The 23,901-nt window shown below is 48.1% G+C and overlaps 1 protein-coding gene across 2 annotated transcripts in view; it reads left to right on the forward strand.

The window, feature by feature from the left end:
• FOXK1 (forkhead box K1) overlaps positions 1-23,901 on the forward strand; it is a 69,190-nt gene that overhangs the window by 26,089 nt on the left and 19,200 nt on the right. For both annotated transcript variants that reach the window (XM_033167236.1, XM_033167235.1), the window contains exon 2: positions 16,559-16,756. In XM_033167236.1, coding sequence (XP_033023127.1) covers positions 16,559-16,756 — 198 coding nt within the window. The remainder of the gene's footprint in view (positions 1-16,558; positions 16,757-23,901) is intronic.

The raw sequence follows: 23,901 nt of genomic DNA on the forward strand, positions 1-23,901 counted from the left end.
CACGGGCAATTACAGGTCTTCCTCTTCTGTTTCCTCCTGCTGCCGCTGAGCAGACAGGCACCAAATGACCACGACGTGTGTCTTTCGGAGGGTGGTTCCTGTAACGGGCTTTGGTGAGTCATCGGGCCGCGGTGCAAGTGTTCCCAGTTAAGAACTGCTGGGAGCTCGTCCGATTTGGTTCTGGGAATGGCGATTACCTTGAAAAATTGGTTCCAGGCTGTCTTTTGGGGAGGAAGCGGGATCCGTCTTGCAACCGTAGATGGTTAAGAGCGGTAGTCTCGTAATCTGGTGAACTGGGTTCGCTTCCCCGCTCCTCCACATGCAGCTGCTGGGTGACCTTGGGCTAGTCACACTTCTCTGAAGTCTCTCAGCCCCACTGACCTCACAGAGTGTTTGTTGGGGAGGAAGGGAAAGGAGATTGTTAGCCGCTTTGAGACTCCTTCGGGTAGTGATAAAGTGGGGTATCAAATCCAAACTACTACTTCTTCTTCTTCTTCTTCTTCTTCTTCTTCTTCTTCTTCTTCTTCTTCTTCATACTTCAGTCGTATTCCTGGGGTGGTGTACGCAAATTAAAACTTGGAATGCAAGAATTCAGCCTGCAAGGGGGATATTACTAAACAGAACTTTTCCTGCGCAAGATTTCAGTGATCTGAGAGAACAGGCAGATCTGCTTTCAGGGTGGGAACATAACTCCCAACTAAAAGCGTAACGATGACCTCTGGCGCGGCTCCTGGAAGCTAAAGGGTTACCCAGATCTGCCAATCTGCTTGCTTTTTTACTTTGGTAACACCTGCTGAAAGGTGGGAAAGAGATCATCAGGGGTTAAAGCTCCTGGGCAAGGTCACTTAAATGTGGATTAGTTGGGCCTTACCACCCTAGGATATCCCAGCTTCTGTACTTATAGTCAGGGTAATCAAAATGCAGATTTTGTCCGTTTTGGATATCGTTTTCTATCATTTCCTCCATGTTATTGGCATCCATCTGTCTCGGGAGATAGGAAGAGTCAGGGGCGTAGCAAGGTAAATTGGTACCCGGTGCGGAAAATTTCTTGTCGATTCCCCCCCCCCAAAAAATGGGTTTACGTTATTTCATATTTTCTCACAAAGGAATAATAACAAGTAATAATAATAATTATAAACTTTTATTTATATCCCGCCCTCCCTGGCCAAAGTCGGGCTCAGGGTGGCTAACATCAGGTACATAACATTGGTATAAAATCAAACAATAATTAAATTACCTCCTAAAAACATATCAAAATCAAATTAAAGTCTAATTAGATGGCTTTCCACAGGGTTAGGGTTGGGAACAGTAAGTGTTCTCTGAACTGAAATTTCAGCCTTCATGACATAGGAAAACAGCCAAGTGAACAGCTATTTTGGTGGAGGAGGGTCAAGATATTAACCGATATGCATGAAATTTCATATATAGCTATATAATCCCTAGTATAGCAAGCTAAGACCTTCGGAGCAGGCATTCAAAAAAAAATTTCAAAAAATTTAAAAGAATTAAAAGAATTTTTTTTCAAAAATATTGTTCCTTGATAATTTGTCACCCCCTCCATTATGGAACCCGGGGCGACCCGCCCCCCCCTCGCCCCCCTTGCTGCGCCCCTGGGAAGAGTGCACCATCAGGGGTGAACTCAAACTGTTGCAGAGCCTGCTGTGGCTGTAGAGACCGATAGGGGAGAGACATGTTTTGTTGCAGCCGGGGCAGATGTAGGCGCCCGGTTGTGCTGCTGCAGATATGCCAAAGTGTTCCTTCTCTCGGTGCTCCTCCCCACGGTCATTCCTCCTCTGGTCACTGCTGTGGATGTAGGACCTGGCTGTCTCTCTCCAGGCACTGCAGTCGTCCGCAAGGGATTCCCACACAGCAGGGTTGTCGCTTGCCTTCATGCCGTGTTTGTAGACCTCTTTGGTCTGCCGACGTGCCTGGCACCAGAAGCCAGCTCCCTGTTGTGAGCATATCCTTGCGGATCCTGCCACCTTCCATTCTGTGGACATGACCAAGCCAGCGTAGATGTCCCTGAGGCAGGAGTGTGAATGTGCTGGGAAGGTGGGCTTGGGAGAAGAGCACCTCTTGGTTTGAGACCCACCAAGATAAGACTGCCTGCTTCTTTGCCCTCTGCTTCCTTTCCCCCTTTCTGTTCCAGGTGGAGCTCTTGCTCCGTGGTAGAGAAAATGTTTTGCATGGAGAATAGCCCCCTCCCCCAGCACCTCCAGGTAGCACCAGGGCATAGGAAGCTGCCTTACACTGGATCAGACCATTTGTCTTTCTGGCTGCCAGGGACCAGCTGGATGGGAGCCACCAGCTGGGGAACCCCCAAGAGAACCCCCAAGGGAAGAAGGCTCAGAGCCCGGGGAGTGATGGTGGGACAACGCCGAGGGGTCAGAGGGAGAAGAGGGAGCAGACTGGGAGGAGCGGGTGTCCGAAGGAGAAGAGGCAACAGGGTTTAATGAGCAGGAAGAGGCTGCGGCAGAGAGCAATCTAGCATCAGAGGCAGAAGCAGAGGAGGTCCAGAGTGGAGAAAGGCTGAAGAATCCAGGGAGTCTCCCCCTCCTGCTGCGACCAGCTCCCTTCCCCCCCCCCGATCTCCCAGAACTAAAGAGAGGCATGAAGCGAGAGGAGCAAAGAGAGACAAGATGGCGTAGCCTCGGGCTGCTTGGGGAGGAGACCTAGGGAGCAGTGGGAAGGCAGGGACCTTTGGTCCTTGCCACTGCCTCATTGGAGCAAGACCTACTAGGAGGTGTCGCTGTGACCACTAGGCCTGCGCTGCTTTGGTTTCCTTGGAAAAAAGAGAGCTAACTTTACTGACACCTGTGTTGTTTAGTGCGGACCTGCTCGTGATTCCGGTTCCTGACCTTGGCCCAGGATTGTCTGCACAGAGTCCGCTTTTCAGGACTTCAGGCAGAGTATATTCCCAGTCCTACCTGGAGGTGCTGGGGGTTGAACCAGGAACCCCCTGCATGCAAAACAAGAGATGCTCCACTGCCGAACTCCATCCTTTCCCCTAAAGCACAGCTTGGTATAAGGCCTTTGCAAGGATAGGAACTGATTAAAAGCAGTGCTTTGTTGATCTGCCTCTCGACCGATTGATCAAATAAACATCCTGTTATCGAAATCTCAATATAGGTGCCTTTTTCAGATGACTCGAGACTTAATAAAGAACCGCCACTTGGCCGGTAGAAATAATGTTTGTTTTTGTCGTCGTTCTTGTTACCTGCTGTGTATTTACACACCAGAACAGAAATAGCCGCAAGGCAAGAAGCAAGTTTGCCCTTAAATCAACTAAAGCTTCTAATCCATTTATTGATCAACTCCTTTGATGTCTGCATCCCTCCTGTTCTGCGTTAGCGGCTCCAAAGAAATTGGAGCTCCCTCTTACGGGGGGCGCGTCTTTGCAAGGACGCCTTCATGCGCTTGAGTAGATAATGGGCAGTGAGTTGCGGGTAAACAAAAACACCTTAACCCAGTTACCAAAAAATATTCCTGCCCTTCCCTTGCCTAACCCTGAGCCTCAAAAGTCTGCAGTAGCAGGTAGTCTCACCGTCAAATGGAGAAGCTTCTTTGCTTTTGGTGCCAGAAGCAAGAACACAAATGATATCGTGCCTTGGCTGCATTTTGTGAGACCCTCAGGATCTCTCAGCGCTAGACCCACGTAAGGAATCTGAATGGCCATCTATTCTCTTCCCTTGATCAGTGCAGAATCTGCAATTACAGGAGTCTTGCAATTACAGCATCCGCCAAGTTAGAGGCCCATCTAGAGAAGTGCCAAATCGTGCTGAGCAGACGCAGCGCTTTGAGTTGCGGGCATTTCACGTTACGGACGGGCCTCCGGAACGGATGCCGTCTGTAACACGAGGTACCGCTGTAATATCTGTAATTTTGGTATGTACATTCTGACACACCTTTGTTAATATATTCAGAAACGTTTGTCTTGAGTGTTTAGAGTTGTTTATATTCAATTTTTTGCAATTGTTGCATGCCCAGTACTCTGACGTAAACAAAGACGTTTTTCAATGCAACCATGTTAAACAGTTTAAAGATGAAAATGAATAAAAACTATGTTGCAAAAAATAAAATAAAACAAAATAAAATAAAAAATTCCTTCCAGTAGCACCTTGGAGACCAACTAAGTTTGTTCTTTGTATGAGCTTTCGTGTGCATGCACACTTCTTCAGATACACTGAAACAGAATATTGGCTAAATATTGAATATCTGAAGAAGTGTGCATGCACACGAAAGCTCATACCAAGAACAAACTTAGTTGGTCTCTAAGGTGCTACTGGAAGGAATTTTCTTATTTTATTTTGTTTTGACTATGGCAGACCAACACGGCTACCTGTCTGTAACTAAAATAAAAAGGTTTTTCTTAGAGTGCAATGTGCAGACTAGGCTGGCATTATGGTATATTACATTGCTGTCATGCCCCCTCTACTTCTCAGGCCTCTTCCCCCAGCCCAGGATTTTATGGGCTTGTTGCTTTTTCTCTTCGGCAACAAGTACCGGTAAATGTTTGCCGTTCTCAAGAAAGGGAAGATATTTTTTAAAGGACTGTGAACCTTGCCGCTGCCACATCTTGTGGAGCGATGAGAGGGGAGTTCTTGAGCCTCACAGCCTTTGTGCATTTGGTGTGCGTCTTGTCTCACAGAAAGCTTTGCTTTATTGTACAATATACGGTGACATAAGGGGGGGGGAGAGAATATTTGTCTGGACTGCTCAGAACAACGACGATCGTTTGAAGCCGAATTTTTCTTTTGTGTGGCCCACATAAACAGGTCACTTCCAGGACTGCACAGCTTTGGAGCAGTAGCTCAACACAGGAGGAGAATGCATGTGAAAATCAAAAGTCTTTCTGCTTCGGTTTGGGGACCTTATTTCCCTTCTGCACAGCGCCGGTGATGTTATTCTAGTAACTTTTTTTTTTTTTTTTAATGCTAACATAGCTTGTGGCATTTGAAGAAGAGGAAGAAAAAGGCTGCACATCGCGGTTAGGACTTGCTTGGTTAAACAGCAGAGTGGGAGCTAAAAGAGAGAGAGCTTGCCGCCCGCATTTCAGGAAGTTGATAGTCTCAAATGACTTTCTTCACAGAACCTGTAACCTTTCTAATAACTGAGGTGGAAGGCTGTGCAGTTTAACAACAGTACAGTGGTGCCCCGCTAGACGAAAATAATTCGTTCTGCGAAAATTTTCGTCTAGCGGGTTTTTCGTCTTGCGGAGCGGCAATGACAGCCGCGCTCTGCAAAACGAAAAAAAAAAAAAGACGAAAATTTTTCGTCTTGCGAGGCAGCCCCATAGACTTTTTCGTCTTGCGGGGCAGCCTTCCGCTAGACGAATGCCTTCGTCTAGCGAGTTTTTCGTCTTGCGAGGCATTCGTCTAGCGGGGTACCACTGTAGGTTAAAACCGCAGCTTTCCTCTTTCCCAGCCCCAAATCTCCACCCATCTAGACCAGAGGTGTGAAGGCCCGGAAAAACCCCCGGGAAAATTCTGAAAAAACCCAGTCCTTGTGAAGCCTATCAGGCCCCGTCCCAAGCCAGGTGGACAATAAATTATCAGCGGGCAATAAATTATGATGATGATGATGATGATCATTATTGGACTGCCAACTCCCATAAACTGCAGCCAGAACAACGCCACAAGCTAGGATCAATAGGAGTTGTGGTCCGAGACATCTGGACGGCGCAACAGGTTGTTGAAGTCTGGAATGAATACCCCATGGTTTGATTCTGCAAAGGCCGCTTGTAAATGTGCAAGCCTTGGCTATTTATTTTCATCCGTTTGTTGCATTGATATCCCACCTTTTTCCTCCAAGGATCTCAAGGTGGTGTAATGTGGTTCCCCCCCTCATTTGATCCCCACAACAATCCTGCGAGGTAGGTTAGGCTGAGAGACGGCGACTGGCTCCCCAGGTCACCCGGTGAGCTTTGTGACCGAGTGTGGGGATTTGAACCCAAGTCTCCCAGGTTGTATCCTGACACGCTTAACTGCTACGCCTTCCAGATCCCTGGTGTCTTCTGGCCAAGAACCATGGTCACACAAAAAGGCCACTCTCGGTGAAACAGTACAGTCACATTAATGGTTTTGCAGAATTCTGCATCCCATTGGCCTTTTTGTATTTGCAGCTGCTCCCATCCAGCGTTTAAGCCTAAATGATCCGCTAGCAGACTTAGATCTTTCCAGGCTGTTTTCCTCCCGATTCCCCTGGACTCGTAATGTTGACATGCTTTGAGCAGCTTCTTGTACATTTTTGCGGTGCGGGAAACGATTCTCTCGCGTTTGTTTCCAGACTCCCCATGCTGCCTGAAACCAGCTGGCGAAATGTTGACTTTCTCCAGTTTCCAACAATGACACCACCAGAACGTGGAGGCAAGGTTTATTGTACCCAGTGTTTGCAAAGCCGTGTGTCCACATGCAGATATCTACTGTGCCCTAGCTTTGCAGGCAAAAGACAGGCATGCCCACTCCCAAACTCTAGCAGGGGCTGGGCACTGCACATGTGCCCTGACCGCCTCCTGCCAGGGACATTCCCAAGCTGAGAGGAAGCCCAGGTTCACCCAGGGAGCTTCATGGCCAAGTTGGGATTTGAACCCTGGTCTCTTCCAGGTCCTACAGGGCCTCTTTCCAAGTGTGACGTGGTGTTCGGGGCATGTAACATTTGCCGGGCCTCCTCCTCTCCGCCCGAAGAATCTTGTGTTTACTATTTTTGACCACACGTAAGAGTGGGCAGACTGTCTCACCAGAGTGGCGCATGTTCCAGTTATCTCCCGCTTGGACTACTGCAATGCGCTCTGCGTGGGGCTACCTTTGAAGGTGACCTGGAAACTACAACTAATTCAGGATGTGGCAGCTAGACTGGTGACTGGGAGCGGCCGCCAAGACCATAGAACACCAGTCCTAAAGGATCTACACTGGCTCCCAGTACGTTTCCGAGCACAATTCAGAGTGTTGGTGTTGACCTCGAATACCCTAAACGGCCTCGGTCCTGCGTACCTGAAGGAGCGTCTCCACCCCCATCGTCCAGCCCAGACACCAAGGTCCAGCGCCGAGGGCCTTCTGTCGGTTCCCTCCCCGCGAGAAGTGAGGTTACAGGGAACCAGGCAGAGGGCCTTCTCGGTGGTGGCACCCGCCCTGTGGAACTGCCTCCCGTCAGATGTCAAGGAAATCAACAACTATCTGACTTTTAGAAGACATCTGAAGGCAGCCCTGTTTAGGGGAGTTTATACTGTTTGATTTTTTATTGTGTTTTTAATGTTCTGTTGGAACATTATTATTACCGTATTTTCCATCGTATAAGACGACCCCCAACTTTTCCAGTTAAAATATAGAGTTTGAGATATACTCGACCGCAGATTCTCCACCCGGCGTATAAGACGACCCCCGACTTTTGACAAGATTTTCCTGGATTAAAAAGTAGTCTTATATGCCAGAATATACATTATTATTATTATTATTATTATTATTATTATTATTATTATTAATTTATTTATCATAATCATCATTGGCAGCTTCCTCGTGGGCGCACTCAGTATTCAAAGCCCAGCTTTGCGTGGTGCAGACAATTCCTGCGTTATGCCCGCAGCTTTGTCAATCTCGAGACAACATCCGGCTTCTCCCTGTTGAGTCCCGGACAGGATTCGGGATGGAAAAGCGACCTGCTCATCCGCAAAGAATTGCCCAACACGGTGCTTCGTAGAGCAGCCTGGGTGCCAGGATAGCGCCCTGCCCCCGGAGCTCTCGCAGTCTGAATTTGGAGCAATTCGACTAACAAATACGAAGCAGAAACAAATGCATATATTCAAGCTTCGTTTGGATGGAGGAAGGAGTTGCCGCAGGGCCGATTTATTCAGGAGGGATTCAGGGGGAGAGTGTGCCAAGGAGCTATTTTAATACGTCAAATCCTAGCTAAGAAGCAGGAGTGCCGCTGAGCTGGATCCTTCGCACGCGTTGCCTGGCCGCCGGCACCATTGTCATGTTTGGCCACAAGAGCGTCCTTTGAGCTTTGCCGGTTTTGGTCCTTTTGGGGGCTTGGCTGAGAGGATCCTCCCAGCCCAGAGCACTTTCCAGGCTTAGCATCACTCCCAAGAGCCCAAATGTATTTTTTGCCAGATTGAGCAAAAATGTTTTAACTGGAATGCAAAAGGGGGGCGGGAAGAAAGGAAACGGCTTTGCACTTTGCTGCGGGGAGGGGTGTTTTGGGGTCCCCCTCCTTTCCCTTCAGGCTTAGGCCAGACAACACCAGCTTTGTGTTCTGAAAGGAGTTTGGGTGCCACGTGCTGTAATCAAGGCCACAGACATTTTGCATCATTCTAAGGCTGGGCCTGATCTGTCAGCTGGAGGCATGGAGGATGCACAGCTCACTTCCTGTAGTATTAAAACTCAGCGTGGTTAACGGCAGAAGCAAATCAGAGACGTGGTCTGCTGGGGAATTTGGGGGATCTCACTCCGCTGCAGATCTCGGTCTTCTGAAAGCTGGGGGCAGTGATGGGGTCTTCAGGTTTCCGCCCCTTGAAATCAGCACCAAGCTCCTAGCGGTTGCCTAACTGCTAACACCAAATAGGCTAGTACAGTCGTACCTCGGTTCTCGAATGTAATTCGTTCCGGAAGTCCGTTCGACTTCAGAAAACATTTGAAAAGCAAGGCGCGGCTTCCGATGGGCTGCTGGAGCTTCCTGCTCTCAATAAGAAGTTGCGCCGGAGGTTCGGCTTCCAAAAAACGTTTGCAAACCGAACATTCACTTCTGGGTTTGCAGCGTTCAGGAGCCAAAACATACGAGTACCAAGACGTTCGGGAACCAAGGTACAGCTGTAAAAGGAATTTGTACCTTTTGGTTGTTTGGTGGATTGATTGATTGATTTGAAAGCATTTATATACCATTTAATATTTCAAGGATCTTTCAGCAGGACCAAACCCAATATTTATTTTCTTAGATTAATGTTCTTCCTGGTTTTTTTTTTTGGGGGGGGGGTTAAATAAAATGTCCAGGCTGTGTTTTTAAAAAAAGGTTTTTAATGGAGGGTGGGGTGGGGGACAGCAGTACAGTCTCTGTCAAAAGTCATGGGGCACATTTGCACACGTGTTTGTGCATTTGCATTGTCACAGGGTGGGATTGCCGACAAAGGTCTGTATAGTTAAAGCTATGGTTTTCCCAGTAGTGATGTACGGAAGTGAGAGCTGGACCATAAAGAAGGCTGATCGCTGAAGAATTGATGCTTTTGAATTCTGGTGCTGGAGGAGACTCTTGAGAGTCCCATGGACTGCAAGAAGATCAAACCTATCCATTCTGAAGGAAATCAGCCCTGAGTGCTCACTGGAAGGACAGATCCTGAAGTTGAGGCTCCGAGACTTTGGCCACCTCGTGAGAAGAGAAGACTCCCTGGAAAAGACCCTGATGTTGGGAAAGATGGAGGGCACAAGGAGAAGGGGACGACAGAGGATGAGATGGTTGGACGGTGTTCTCGAAGCTACCAACATGAGTCTGACCAAACTGCGGGAGGCAGTGAAAGACAGGAGCGCCTGGCGTGTTCTGGTCCATGGGGTCACGAAGGAGCGGACACGACTAAATGACACAACAACAACAACAACAACAACAACAACAACAACAACAACAACAACCTTGAACCACCTTGCCCATCTGGCTGGGATGCCTGGTTTACTCTGGTCCTGACTGCAAAATAAGGTGGACCTTGAGAAGGATGCATTTCCTACAGTCTACTCCCTAATTTCACCATGGGGTTGAATTAAACTGCCCCATAGCAACATTGGGCCAAAATTGGAGTCCTTAACGTACTAAACCAGGAAGCATTTTCCCCGGAGAGATTTTGCAGGGGTCATTCTTGGGCCTGCCCATGTTCAACAGCAGCTTCACGCGTGGCTTGGCTGCGAAGGAACAGACTGATTCTTATCATTGGAATTGTATTACCTAAGGTCCCAGGGCGAGGTGTAACAATGGAAAACGTCAGTGATATTGAAAATATTTACAAGGAACGGTTGAGGGAGCTGAGCATGTTTAGTCTGGAGAAGAGGAGATAGATGTGATCTCCAAATATCTGAAAGGCTGCTGTGTGGAAAGATGGAGCAAGTTTGCTTCCTGCTTCTCCAGAGGCTGGGACGCGACCCAAGAGATCCCAGTTGCAAGAAGAGAGATTCCAAAATTTATATTTAATGAACTCAAAAAGATCTTCAAATTCTCGTTTGCAAAAAAACCCCCTGAAGCCATTGATTATGTCCATGGAAATTAAGAAAAACCTTAGACCCCTTTTTATGTACGCAACCGCAGCAGCTAGGATTTTAATAGCAAAGAATTGGAAAGGTGAGAACATTCCCCACAAAAATGGACTGGCAAGCGAAAATGATAGAATATTTACAACGTGCAAAAATGACAGGGAGAATAAGAGGAAATTAAATGCAGAAAGTTAACAAAAACATTGGATAGTTTTCAGAAAATACCTTAAAAATCACTGTGTCGATGCTAATCTCCTGACCGACGTAGAATGTATCTTGAAGTGTAGAGAATGTACATAAACCAAAGTTTATTGATAAAAATGGGAAATAATAATAATAATAATAATAATAATAATAATTTTATTCCCCAGCCACTCTGTTCAGCTTCCAACAAAATATTAAAATACAATAGTGCGTCAAACATTAAAAGCTTCCCTAATGAAATGTGTATAAATCAACAAAATGCAAAATAGCACAATGAGAAGAATCGGAAGTTAGTGTCTATGGCGTTTCTGTGTTGTTTATTGTATGTATTGTCTAAGCTATATGTGAATTGATGTAAATTGATGTATAATAAAAGTTAGTTTTTAAATAAAGAATAGAAAAAAGAAGAGATTCCAGTTAAGCATTAGGGAAAACTTTTTGACGTTAAGAGCTGCTTGACAGTGGAAGGGTCTCCCTTGTGCTAATAGCAATTGTGCGGCTGTCATTGCACGCTTAAATAAGTCTTTCTGTAATCCTGGTATATCGGCTCCTATAATACCTAGTAGGAAGGCTTCTGGTTTATTAATTTTTTTACTTTTATTAAAGATTTTCTTGATTTACAAAGGTAGTGCAGTGTCTCTCTCGTATTTTTCCATATGACATTTTTACAAATCAGTTTTTGTTGTTGAGACATTAGGAAGAAAAGGGGGAGAGAGGTGGGGTGGGGTGACGATGTTTCTATTTTACTTAATATGAGTAGGGTTTGGTGTCAGCGTTGTTTGTGTAGGTTCTCTATTGTTCACTTGTGCTCCTTTGGCGGTGAGAGAGGTCAGGGTTGGCGTAGGGTGCGATTGTCCATTTGTGGTTGGCTGTGGTGGTCTTTGGTCTCCTGCGTGAGTGGGGTAGGTGGGTGTTTTGGATCAGGTTAGCCATATTGATTTGTACGCTGTCGGTAGATTTTTGTCATTGTCTTGTTGGGCTGTGTGTGTGATGAAGGGGAGCCATACCAGGGTGAAGGTGTCTTCTTCTGTTTGTCCCCATGTCAGTTTCAGCTTACTGGTTAGTTTTTCTAGTAGGGCTGTTTCCCATACTATTTGGTACCATTGGTCCATGTTTGCTCCTGACAGGTCTCTCCAGTGTCTGGTTATGATGTTTCTGGCTGCTGAGAGTAGGTGGGTTATGAGTTCTTTGTGGTGTAAGTGGGCATTATTGTCTTGGAAGATGTTTAGTAAGCCAATTCTGGGGTGGTTTCTAGCACTTGCTTGGGGACAACCTTCGAAAACTTCATCCTAACAACAAAGGGACACGGCAGAGGAATGGTATCCATAATAATAATAATAATAATAATAATAATGATGATGATGATGATAATTTATTATTTGTACCCCGCCCATCTGGCTGGGTTTCCCCAGCCACTCTGGGCAGCTTCCAACAGAGATTAAAAATACATTAAAACAACAGTCATTACTGTAATAACTTCCCTAAACAGGGCTGCCTTCAGATGTCTTCTAAACATCAGATAGTTGTTTATCTCTTTGACATCTGATGGGAGGGCGCCACCACTGAGAAGGCCCTCTGTCTGGTTCCCTGTAACCTCACTTCTCGCAGGGAGGGAACCGCCAGAAGGCCCTCGGAGCTGGACCTCAGTGTCAGGGCTGAATGATGGGGGTGGAGGCGCTCCTTCAGGTATACAGGACCGAGGCCGTTTAGGGCTTTAAAGGTCAGCACCAACACTTTGAATTGTGCTCGGAAAGGCAACATACAAAATACTACTACAAAACCCCACGACCTCCCTAGATGCAATCAAAAAACAATGGGAGGATGACATAGGATATGAAATCAACCCCACCCAATGGACCAGGATGTGGTCTAAAACCCCCTTTAAATCTAAGCTGATTTTTTAACAAACACTATCTTAAACATCATCTTCAATGCATTTTAAATCATTTCCCAGTACTACTTAACAACTTTAGCTGTGATTCCTGCATTGCAGGGGGCTGGACTAGATGGCCACTCCGCAATCCCACCATTCTTTGCAAAGACGCAATGTTAAAAGCGGCATAAAACAACTCGGCACAGCAGATCCGTGGGATAAACCCGAGCGGAAGGGGGGTGTGTGTGTGTGTGTGTGTTTGTGTGCGCCCTGCAACATGAATGCCCAGAGACGGTTAGCAAAGGGGCACAGCCATTTGTAACACACACACACCCTCCCCAGCCTGAGCCCAGTCGGGATTATTGTGTCAAGTGAACAACCGGCCGCCTTCCAAACCGGCCTCCGGATCTTTCGAGCGTGTAAACAAGCTGCAGTGCAAATATTTTCAGGGATTGAGCAACGCAAGACGTCTCCAGAATTTACAGTTCCGCTGTGATTTATGGAAGCCTTCCTATTTATACGGCCTTGTTTACAGCGCCTATCGCCCGGCGAACTGTGAAAAGGTGTTCTTTTAAAAAAGAAAGCCTGACGCGGAGGAGAGGAGAGGCCCCGAGTCTTATTTCTCCCTCCGTTGACTTGTTTCCAGCTTGCTTATTCTTTTCCCACACCCGTACACTTCTTTTAATTTCTTTTTTTTTTTTAATGCTGCTATTTCTCCCGTCTTTTCTGATCTCTGGCTTTCAAACCCTGCTATTCCTTCTCTTTACAGCCTCGTGTTATTCATGCATTCTTGGCAGCTGCTGTTGAATTTCGGATGTTTTACAGAAGGGATTCACAAAGGAATCCCTTTCTTCCTTTCTTGCTGCTGTTCTCCTTTACTATTGTTATCAGGAACAGAGTTTGTTTGTGTTTGTTTGTTTGTTTGTTCTCCCCTTCCAGTGCAGCAATTGAAAACGAATGACATTTTTGGGTTGAACATGCATTCTTTTGAAATTAAGGAGGAAGGACAGCAAAGTAATTGCGTTAAAAAAAAATATCCATCAGCCTCAAACATTTATTATGACGCTCTTAAAGTTTTAGGCGTGTATTAATCTTCCGTGAGCTTTTAAATTTTGGATGTTGAGGGTAGAGTGGTATTATCGATCAGCCCGGACCCTGCAATCTTCACCTGAGGTCCTTCTTCGGGTGCCTGCCCCACGAGAGGTCTGGAGGGCAGCAACATGGGAACGGGGCCTTTTCTGCAGTGGCCCCCCTTTTGCTGAATGCTCTCTCTTCCTGACAGCTTCACTACAAATCTTTAGGCACCAGGCAAAAACGTTCCTCTTCATTCTGTGGCCTTTTAAATATGTGTGGGGATAGGTATTTCATTGTTATCATGATTATTATTGTGTTACGCATTTTGTGTTCTTGCACTGTAAAATGCGCAGAGTGGCACCGGGGCTCACGGCCCTGCTGGCCGAAGTGTGCAAAGTTGCGGCTGGGATTAATCTGCCATGGCGCTGCCCTGCCTCCCCAGTCAAGAAGGAGCGGTGTTTCAGAATGCAAGTTGCTGGAAGGCGAGAGTCCCCTAGTACCTGTGAGCTTCTCATGTGCATCTGGTTGGCAGCTGTGAGACCAGGAGGATGGGCTTGGTAGATGGGCCATCTTCAAATGTCTTGATCCGAATGTTTTTCATGTTTGCCGTTTGACTATGTTTTTATATGAGCCGTAAGTCACCCAAAGTGGGGAAACCCAGCCGGATGGGCAGGGTATTTATTATTATTATTATTATTATTATTATTATTATACTTGGTGCAAACATGGAATAGGGAGCAGAGGAGGCAAGGGAAACAGTAGGGCTGAGACATTGCTGCATAAAAGATCTAGAATAGACTGCACCAGGAGTCGGCAACATGCGGCCCATGGGCCAGATGTGGCCCACGAAGACCGTTTTACTGGTCCACGAGGTGCCCCCAAACCGCTCACTCAGCGAGTCCCCCACGCGCAGCACTAAACCGTCACAGCGCAGGGACTCACCGAGCAGCACCAGAAATTGCGTCTGCACACGCACAGATACTGGAAATCACGTCTGCTCGTGTCCAGACACCGGAAATCGCTGCTGTGCAGGCACGATTTTCTGTGTCTGGGCATGCGCAGAAACAATTTCCGGCGCCACGGACATGCGCAAACACGATTTCCACCGACGCACTGCGCCAGTCTGGCCCACAGACGATCTCTGGGGGAGTGATCCGGCCCATGGCCGGTAAACCTTGCTGACCCCTGGACTGCACGCTCTTGGAGTGCCAGAGTAGCATAGTGGTTAGAGCGCTGGACTAGGATCCGGGAGAGAGTAGGGTTCAAATCCCCCTCAGCCATGAAGCCAACTGGGTGGCCTTGGGCCAGTCGCAGTCTCTTAGCCTAGCTTTCATTGCAGGGAACATACCATATTTTTTCCTGTATACCACACACACCCATGTATAAGACGACCCCATTAAGGAAAAGGGGGGATTGCCTGGAGTTGTTGAGCTGTTTTTTTTGGGGGGGGGGGTTGCTGCCAATCGCACGCCTCGCCGAAGCCGTCAATCGTCTGCCCGCCAGCAGCCACCAATTTCCGCAGCCAAATGCCAGCAGGCCTTTCCGCACCCACCAATCTTCCCCCCCCATCACCGCTAACAATCTCCTGCTCGCCGCTGCCACCCATCACCCGTCCCCCCCCCCTGCACTACCTGTGTATAAGACGACCCCCCCCCGATTTTTAACCTTTTTTAAAAATAAAAAACATCGTCATACACGAAAAAATACAGTAACATTTCTTCAATTTATATCCTGCACTTCCTCCTCACGGAGCCCACGGTGGCAGAGTTGAGAGGGGGCATGCATCTTCGAGAGTTTTAATTTGTACCCCCCCCCCCCACTTGGAAACATCATTCTTAACCGCCAGAATGAAGGTGCTTCACAGAAAACAATGGCGAACCTGAGAAACCGGAGTTGCGCTCTTGGCGCTTCCACTCACGGCGACGAAGGCTTCTTCTTCTCCTTCCACCCCGGAGCGTCTCTCTGAGCTGGAATTGCGACCTCGCATTCTTTGAAGAGGCTGCTGTTTTTTGAGAGACGCAGAGAGGTAGCAGTAACCTTGGCAACGCGCCGCCAGCCGCCTCGGCGGCGAGAAAAATGCGCCCGCGGAAAATTGACTTGTATGCTACAGTGTCCATCATAACTGTCCGTCCTTATAGCACATTAGAGGTCCGTGTGGCCGGTTGCCATCGGAAATAACTGCTGGCGGGGGGGGGGAATGGAGTAGACTTGCCTGGAGCAAAAAAACAGGTGGAGTGTTTTGGTTTGGTGGGAAATGCAGGTTATGCGAGGGGATTTCACAGAGCCGTGATGTATTGCTCCCCAGGTGCCTGGCGGAGGCTGCGAAAACTTGCTGAGCTCGTTCCTGCTTTGCTGCTGGAAAATGCCGAGAAAAAAGTTCAAGCAAGTGCAGGTTTCTTCCCAGCTGCAGAGGCAAATCTGGGCTGCTGCTGCTGCTGCTGCTGATGGTGTGGAACAAACAGCTCCATTGTCGCTTGTAATATTGTGAGGCCGTCCAGCACAAAAGTTGGGGTGCGGGGAGCTTATTTGATCACACAAATCAACGGCTGCGTTTTTACAGGCTCAGAACCATGCGACGACACTCTGCATGGATGATAAAGCTTTCACGTTCTTGGAAGGAGGCTGTGGAGCGAATAAAAAGCTTAGAAAAGCGAGTGGCAATTCAGCAAAAGCTTGTAGGTCACACTCGGCTGTGGCGTGTTGGGCTTTCCACTGCCTGCTCCCATTTTTTCAGGGGTTGCCCTCAGTTTGCCCAACTTCTAATTCCCCCGGCCATATGAGTGGCGCGAACAGCATCCTGCCCGGGAGTCCGAAAGCCCGTGGCAAATTTGCTGCAGAGGGTGGAGTGCAAGGGGAGCTCACCTGAGAGCAGCCAGGCAGTGGCACCGAGGTAGCTTATTTTCCGTTTGATGGGCCCTTTCATAGAATCCTAGAGTTGGAAGAGACCACCAGGGCCATCCAGTCCAACCCCCTGCCAAGCAGGAAACACCATCAAAGCATTCCTGACAGATGGCCTGCTGGAAGGAGTTCCGTAGTTTACGCGTTGCGTGCAGAAGAACTTTCATTTCGTGGGTGTAAAGCGAGACTTAGAAAACCGGCCGTTTTGACTCTCTCCTCGCTGCGTGTCTCCAGCCATCGGCCCTGAACGTTTTGCAGACCGCTTGACTCTCTCTTTCCTCTCCCCCAGGTGTACTTTTCGATTTCCCAGCACTATCATCAAGATCCAGTTCACGTCACTCTACCACAGAGAGGAGGCGAAGGAAGAAGCCTCGTCGCCTCCTCTCCGGCCGCTGTACCCCCAGATATCGCCGCTCAAGATCCACATTCCGGAGCCGGACCTCCGAAGCCTGGTCAGCCCCCTGCCCTCTCCCACCGGCACGATCAGGTAAGGAGGGACTTTGCTGTTCCGCACCAAATCGCCATTGCGGGACCAGTTTGAGGGCGCTTCCCCCCAAAAGGAGCCCATCGGCATACGCCTAGGCTCTGGGGTTTAACCCACAGCGCCACCCGCATTTGGTACTCTGAACCATCTATTTGTTTGATTGCATTTTGAGTTGTAACCTGCCTTGAGCTGCCTTGATATAAATGCATCAAATATGGCAGCGACACACCTTTTTCTCCCTCCTGTGCAACGGTTGGAGTCACAGGGGCACTTGAGTCTGCCGGGGAGCAGCGTTAGAAACTCCCCGGGCTCCAGGTGCGTTTTGCAAGTGGCGCGGGTCCAATTGCGAACACGTGGAGATTTCTGGGCGCCAGGTTGGCACCTGACATCTCCATCTGGCTGGCCCCTCCAACTTTCTTAAGCACAACAGCAGAATCGCTTATTTCTCACCTTTATATCCTACTTTTTCCTCCAAGGAGGACATGGCTCAACCCCCCCCCAAACTCAGTTAATCCCTACAACAACCCTGTGAGGTAGGCCCACTCTTCCAACTCTAGGATTCTATGAGTCATTGGGGGTGCAAATGACGAACTGAATTTGAAAAATCGCCACCGCTGGACCAAGGGGTTGGATTAATTAAACTGGATAGTTCTAATTGAGTTTTGAATAAATGTGCAATTAACTGTTTTGCCCCTTCGATGAGGACTTAAGAGCATCCCTCTTTAAAGATGTAAATCTCCCAGCTGAGAGATCGATTGGGTATGTGATTAACTTTTTATTAGGGGACAGACACACCTCTGAAAAAGGGGGCTGTTTTGCCTACAGAGCGACAATTTTAAGGAGAGAGGTTTCTGGGGACACGTTAGGTTCTTCAGGGGAGCAAACTCTTACCTGGCAGAATTACCTGGTTTTAATAATGTGTTTTATGGATTTGCTCTGTAATGGCTTTGGCTGCACGGATAAATAACAACCGCTGTATTTGTTACCTCTCGAATTTTATTGTGTTGTTATCATTGCATTGGGCAGTGCAAACCACTATTCTGAATAATGCCAAGGGCGGGAGGCAAAGGGGATGATCTCATCAGCTCGGCTTTCTCTCCCCCCCCACCCCACACCCCCCTTCTTGCTTTGGTAGCTGTTTCACTTGCCTAATTTGGTGCGCCTTTGCCTCTCCGTGCCCTGATTGGCCACCCGGGGCCGGGAAGCAGGGGGGCCCCCACTTTTTGCAAATCCTAAGTTCACTTTCCTTTCTGGAAACCGGAGCCTCTGCTAGCCTCTCCTCCCCTTCCTATTCCTCCCCACAGTTATGGGGCAGGGCTTTCTAACTACAAGAGAGCAGAGACCCAGAGCTCCCCTGCCCCCTTGACCCCTTCCGTCTCCCGTCCGCCTCTCTGTTTACTTCCCCCGCTCACTTTCCCAGAAATCCTCCCCTCCTCTTTGCAAAAAGAACCTCTTCGGTTTCTTTTCTTTCCCACATCTCTCCCCCCCCCCCCCCCGCACACTTCTGAAAGTTTGCATTTCTTTCTCCGGCACCTGGAGAAAAACTTGAGTCAACTAAACCGAACCCAGCATGCCCACTTCAGCCTTTCCACTGCGGAAACTTGCTGTTGCTTTGAGGAATTATTAGACTCCTCCTCCTCCTCCTCCACTTCCCCTCCTTTCCCCCTTCTTCTGAATTTCTTTTTTTTTATTAAGCAATTAATTGCTTTGCCTCTAGCGGACACTGTTGCTTTTATTGCTCGTTTGGTTTCTGTACCACTTTGTGCCTTGAAGGAAAATACTCGAAGCGGTTTGCAGCGCGTCAAAACGGGTCAAATAAAACAACCCAGAGGGAAAACAACAGCTCGGTCGGTTAGAGCGTGGCGCTGAGAACGCTAAGGTTGCGGGTTCGATCCTCGTCACGGGCAGCAGCTGAATATTCCTGCATTGCAGGGGCTTGGACTGGATCAGGAGTCAGAAACCTTTTTCAGCCATGGGCCGCTCTACTGTCCCTCAGACCATGTGGTGGTGGGCCAGACTATATTTTTTTTGGGGGGGGGGGGGATGAACGAATTCCTATGCCCCACAAATAACCCAGAGATGCATTTTAAATAAAAGCACACATTCTACTCATGTAAAAACCACAGGCAGGCCCCACAAATAACCCAGAGATGCATTTTAAATAAAAGGACACATTTTATTCATGTAAAAACACCAGGCAGGCCCCACAAATAACCCAGAGGTGCATTTTAAATAAAAGGACACATTCTATTCACATAAAAACACACTGATTCCCGGACCGTCCACGGGCCGGATTTAGAAGGCGATTGGGCTGCATCCAGCCCCCGGGCCTTAGGTTGCCTACCCCTGGACTAGATGATGCTCAGGAATCCTCCAACTTGCTATGATTCTATGAAACTCAGGGTTCAAGGGAAAAAATTCAGGTCCTTCTCTAAGGGACATTCTCCCGGGACCTGGGAGATCGGAGTTCGAGAACCTAGGAAGAGTCAGTGGCCCTCGCGGTCCAGCATTCTCACCTTGCAGGTGCCCCAGTGGGAAAACCCAAGCTCCCCTCCCAGGGTTTCCAGCAGCTGACATATTTGCCTCCGACAGTTATTGAGAACCCTCCACAAAAAAATAACTTACTGCTGTTTTCAAGGTTTCAGTGGGGGGAGGAAATAACCCATGCCTTCTGGATTGAGCCTTGCTTGTTTTGTTTCAGATTTGGGGCTTGCATTTTTTGGTAAGAAATGCAGCATTATTATTTTTTTTATAAAAAGCTTGCATTGCCGTGTTGCACAACTGAGAGAAATGTGGGATTCGGCCTTGCAAGAGAAAGCCAAATAGAAACATCCTGTCTGTGAGATCATGCTCACTGAGGACGGCCAAAACAGCAGCCAGTTTCAAGCAAAGATTTTTGCAGACACTAGAAGGCAATTTTTTATTTTTATTTTTTAAGGTTGACGGGGTTGTGGAGGGAGAGAAAGTGCAAATCAGGCCCTTCCGGGGGCTCTGGTGTGGCCACTCCACAATTCTGCCTCCTCCCAGAACCAAATCAGCTTCAGGACTTGGTAGTCAAAACAAGCTCAAACTCTGCAACGGCTGGCTAAATGCAAAGCTTTTGAGCCAGCCGGTTTTTAAAAAAACCATTGAAGTTCTTCTTGCCTGGAAGGAAGGAAGAAGACCCTTTGCAGAGAGAGGGGTGCCATCCGAAACAGGGCTGGTGCCGAGCAAAACAAATTGCAATATTTTGAAGTATTAGCACTTTACTGAATTATATTGATTGTTCTGACAAATATGTTGTTGAAGCTTGCTCAGTTTATGTGTTAACCGTGTCTGATGCTGTGGCTTGTGTGGGGGTCCCCGCTAACGTTAGCATTTGTTGCTGGGAAAGCGGAATGCAAATATCAAATCAAAATCAGCTCGGTTGGTAGAGCGTGGGACTGCTCTTAATCTCAGTCATGGGTTTGATCCCCACATTGGGCAAAAGATTCCTGCATCGCAGAGGGTTGGACTAGATGACCCTCAGGGTCCCTCCCAACTCTGCAATTCTAGGATTCTCCTTCCTCTCTCGTTTCCTCTTCGGACTGGCCTTAACGTGCATCGGGCAAAACTGGAATGAAGGTGATAGCACAGGCTGTCCCGCTTCAGGCTGCTGGTGGACGGGGTGGGGTGGGGTGGGGTCTCACTTTCTTTTAGGGCTCCCCTGAAAGAAAAAAAACCCAACTCAGGAGGGGCCCTATCTCTGTGTGCCTCCTTCAAGGGAACAGAAAGGGGAGAAAAGGCCTTATCAGTGGTGGCCCCTCGGCTAGCAGATTCGCTTTGCCAGCTTCTTAGGCACGAGGCAAAGACATTCCTGTCTTCCCAGCCATTTTCGTCTTGATTTCCAGTTTGATTCTTGGCTCATTTTCAGCGCTCAACTTTTAGCTAGATGTTCTCGATTGTTAGTGGATTAACCTTTCTGGTTCATGGTTTTGTTGCTTTAGGTTTAGGCTGTTTTATGGTGGTTCTTAATGGAACGCGGGTGGTGTTGTGGTGTAAACCACAGAGCCGAGGGCTTGCCCATCAGAAGGTCGGCGGTTCGAATCCCTGCAATGGGGTGAGCTCCTGTTGCTCGGTCCCGGCTCCTGCCCACCTAGCAGTTCAAAAGCATGTCAAAGTGCAAGTAGATAAATAGGTACCACTCCGGCGGGAAGGTAAACGGCATTTCCGTGCGCTGCTCTGGTTCGCCAGAAGAGGCTTAGTCATGCACATGACCCGGAAGTGGACAAACACTGGCTCCCTCGGCCAGTACAGCGAGATGAGCGCTGCAACCCCAGAGTCGTCCGCGACTGGACCTAATGGTCAGGGGTCCCTTTACCTTTATGGTGGTTCTTAATCTTGCAAGTTGCTTTTCCCCATAAAAAAATGATGAATACGTTTTTAAGCATATATAATTAAAAAAACAAACCCAGCAACCAGAAGCGGATTGAGCCTAGAACCTCTAAGCCGAAGTTTTGCGTCCAAAGAATCTGTGGTTTGGTTTCGTTTTTGCCCCACGTGGGCAGTCACTGCGCTGGGGACCTCGGTCCTCCGTGCCACCTTGAATGCTTCTCCTGCAAACTCTGTGAAATGCAGGTAACTGCGACGATCGTGGGCCGGAAGCCACAAAGGTTGCTTTGCCAGTATCGCAGCAGCAGCTGCCCTGAACGTATTGAGAGTTCCCTGCGTGGACCACAGAGGACGGCTGCGTTGGTGGCTCATGAGAGAGAGGGGAAACGAAACTCTGCAGGGGCTCGCTGTCAAGGGAAATGCGCGACGCGGAGCCACAGAGCGTGAAAGGGGGAGGCCGGCTTAGATTTGTGTTCATCTTCGAGTCTCAGATCAGTGCAGATTTGATTCTCGAGATAGCTTACATTCGGGGGGAAATATGCTTTCGATATAATTGCATTGCTTTCTCTCCAGAGATGCGCATACTTTGCAAATGTCCGCGGTCTTCAGATGTGTGCGTTCTGTTTCTCGTAACGCATGTCTAAATTGAATTGTGCCCTAATTGGAAACAGCAGGGTTTTATGGGGAACGCATGAGGCTGGAATTGCTCAGATTATCTACACTGCCTTTTCTTTCTTTCTTTCTTTCTTTCTTTCTTTCTTTCTTTCTTTCTCGTTTGGGTCATGTTGGCAAAGCCTCCCGGGAGACTCTGTGGCTGGCGTGTCACATTTCGATCTCGCGTATCAAAATGCTCATCGGAATCGCTGGCGGTCTCGGGCTAGCCGGTGGCCACAACGCGATGAGGAGCCATGTGCCAGTTTCTGTCGCCTTGGGCACGCTTTAAGTCTGTGCTACGTTGTGGGTGTTTTGTTTCTGCCTTAGTTTTGCACCTCTAAAATGGGAGCAAAGGTAGCCTCCCCAGAGTTCGTTGTGAGAATGAATTATGCGCTTGATAGAATAGAAGTGTCCTCTAACATTTATCTCCAGTGTGTACCGTGCAAATAAAAGGTGTCATCTAAATTCGGGACGGTTTGGGATCTGTGTTCGAAATTAGCCAGGCACATTTTGCAAGTGAAGATGCCTGGGCTTGGCACCTGACACCTCCACCATCTGGGGATCATTGGATCTGGACTGGTTTCACACACTAATACCCCATCCTGCAGAATTCAATCAGTTATGTTTTATCTGCACAATCGGAATGAATCTCTGGGACCAAATTGCTTTTTCTGTGCAGGCTGAGCAGCAGCAGTCACCATTAAGAAAAAGAGGTCGGAATAGGCCAATATATATGTGGACTTTCGCTGGATCAAGCGACTTTTCTTCTTTGAGTACTCAAAGCTCTTAACCTAGCTGAAGGTTGTCATCTGAACTGGCCAGATACTTAACTGAGAATCAATCACGGTCAGTCCATCACTTGAGAAATAAGACTTTTAAGCTGCCTTCTCCCAAAATGGCAGCTAGACGTTCCATTTTTGGCAACTGCAATCTTGGTTTCAGGAGCTATTTGACTCTTAGCTTATATATTTGAGTTTCTAACATTGGTTGAGATCTGTGGCTCTCCAGAGGTTGTAAGACTACAAATCCCATCTGTCCCTGCTGGCACAACCGCAAGCACTAAATCAAGAACAAACCTTGTCAGGATGTCCTACACACGAGTAGGACCTTGGCAGAGACACATGCCCGACTGGCATGTTCCCTTCCTCCTGGACGATCATCCGGGAGCTTCAAAAGCATTTCTCAGCCCCAACATCACAGCGACTGATGCCAGAAGACATCAGCACACTTAGGGATCCGTGCAGTTGCGTAACAGAACTCAGCATCTTGGCTAATCTACTTTATTTACATATAAATACACACTTCAACGTGGCTCCCTCTCTCTCTAGCATCAGACAGCAAAGAGAAAGAACAAAGGACAATAGTCCCACTTCAGGGAACACAATTAAGACAAACATCCTGTCTTCGTCACATCCCATTCCTGTGGAATCAAAACACACACCCAGTCATGTGATAGACAACAAGCCCATGACTGCACACGGGGAATGAATCTCCAACAGAGATCTGTGGCTCTCCAGAGGTTGTAAGACTACAAATCCCATCAGCCCCTGCTGGCACAACCGCGAGCACTAAACCAAGAACAAACCTTGGATCCAGCTCAACTAAACTACAAAGCTTTGCACTGAGCAAAACCACAGCATAGTTTTTGGGGAGCAATGACGGCAGAAGGGCCGGCAGTATTTTCCTTCTAGCTGGCTCTGTCCAAGCAATCGTTTGGCTTGGCATCGCATATGGATCAGGCTTGTGCCAGAGCAGTTGAAGAAGAAGAAGAAGAGGAGGAGGAGGAGGAGTTTGGATTTGATACCCCGCTTTATCACTACCCGAAGGAGTCTCCAAGCGGCTCACATTCTCCTTTCCCTTCCTCCCCCACAACAAACACTCTGTGAGGTGAGTGGGGCTGAGAGACTTCAAAGAAGCGTGAGTAGCCCAAGGTCACCCAGCAGCTGCATGTGGAGGAGCGGAGTCGCGAACCCGGTTCACCAGATTACGAGTCCACTGCTCTTAACCACTACACCACACTGGCTCTCTACTGGTTGAGGACCCCGGCATAGCTCAGGGACACACCGCATCCTTTTCGTAGCAACGGCTTCAGGTTGCCTTGCCGGCGTCTCCATTTATCCAAATCTCAAGCAGCCAGGCTAGAG

This window comes from Lacerta agilis, chromosome 13, assembly GCF_009819535.1.
Source record: "Lacerta agilis isolate rLacAgi1 chromosome 13, rLacAgi1.pri, whole genome shotgun sequence".
Lineage (NCBI taxonomy): Eukaryota > Metazoa > Chordata > Lepidosauria > Squamata > Lacertidae > Lacerta > Lacerta agilis.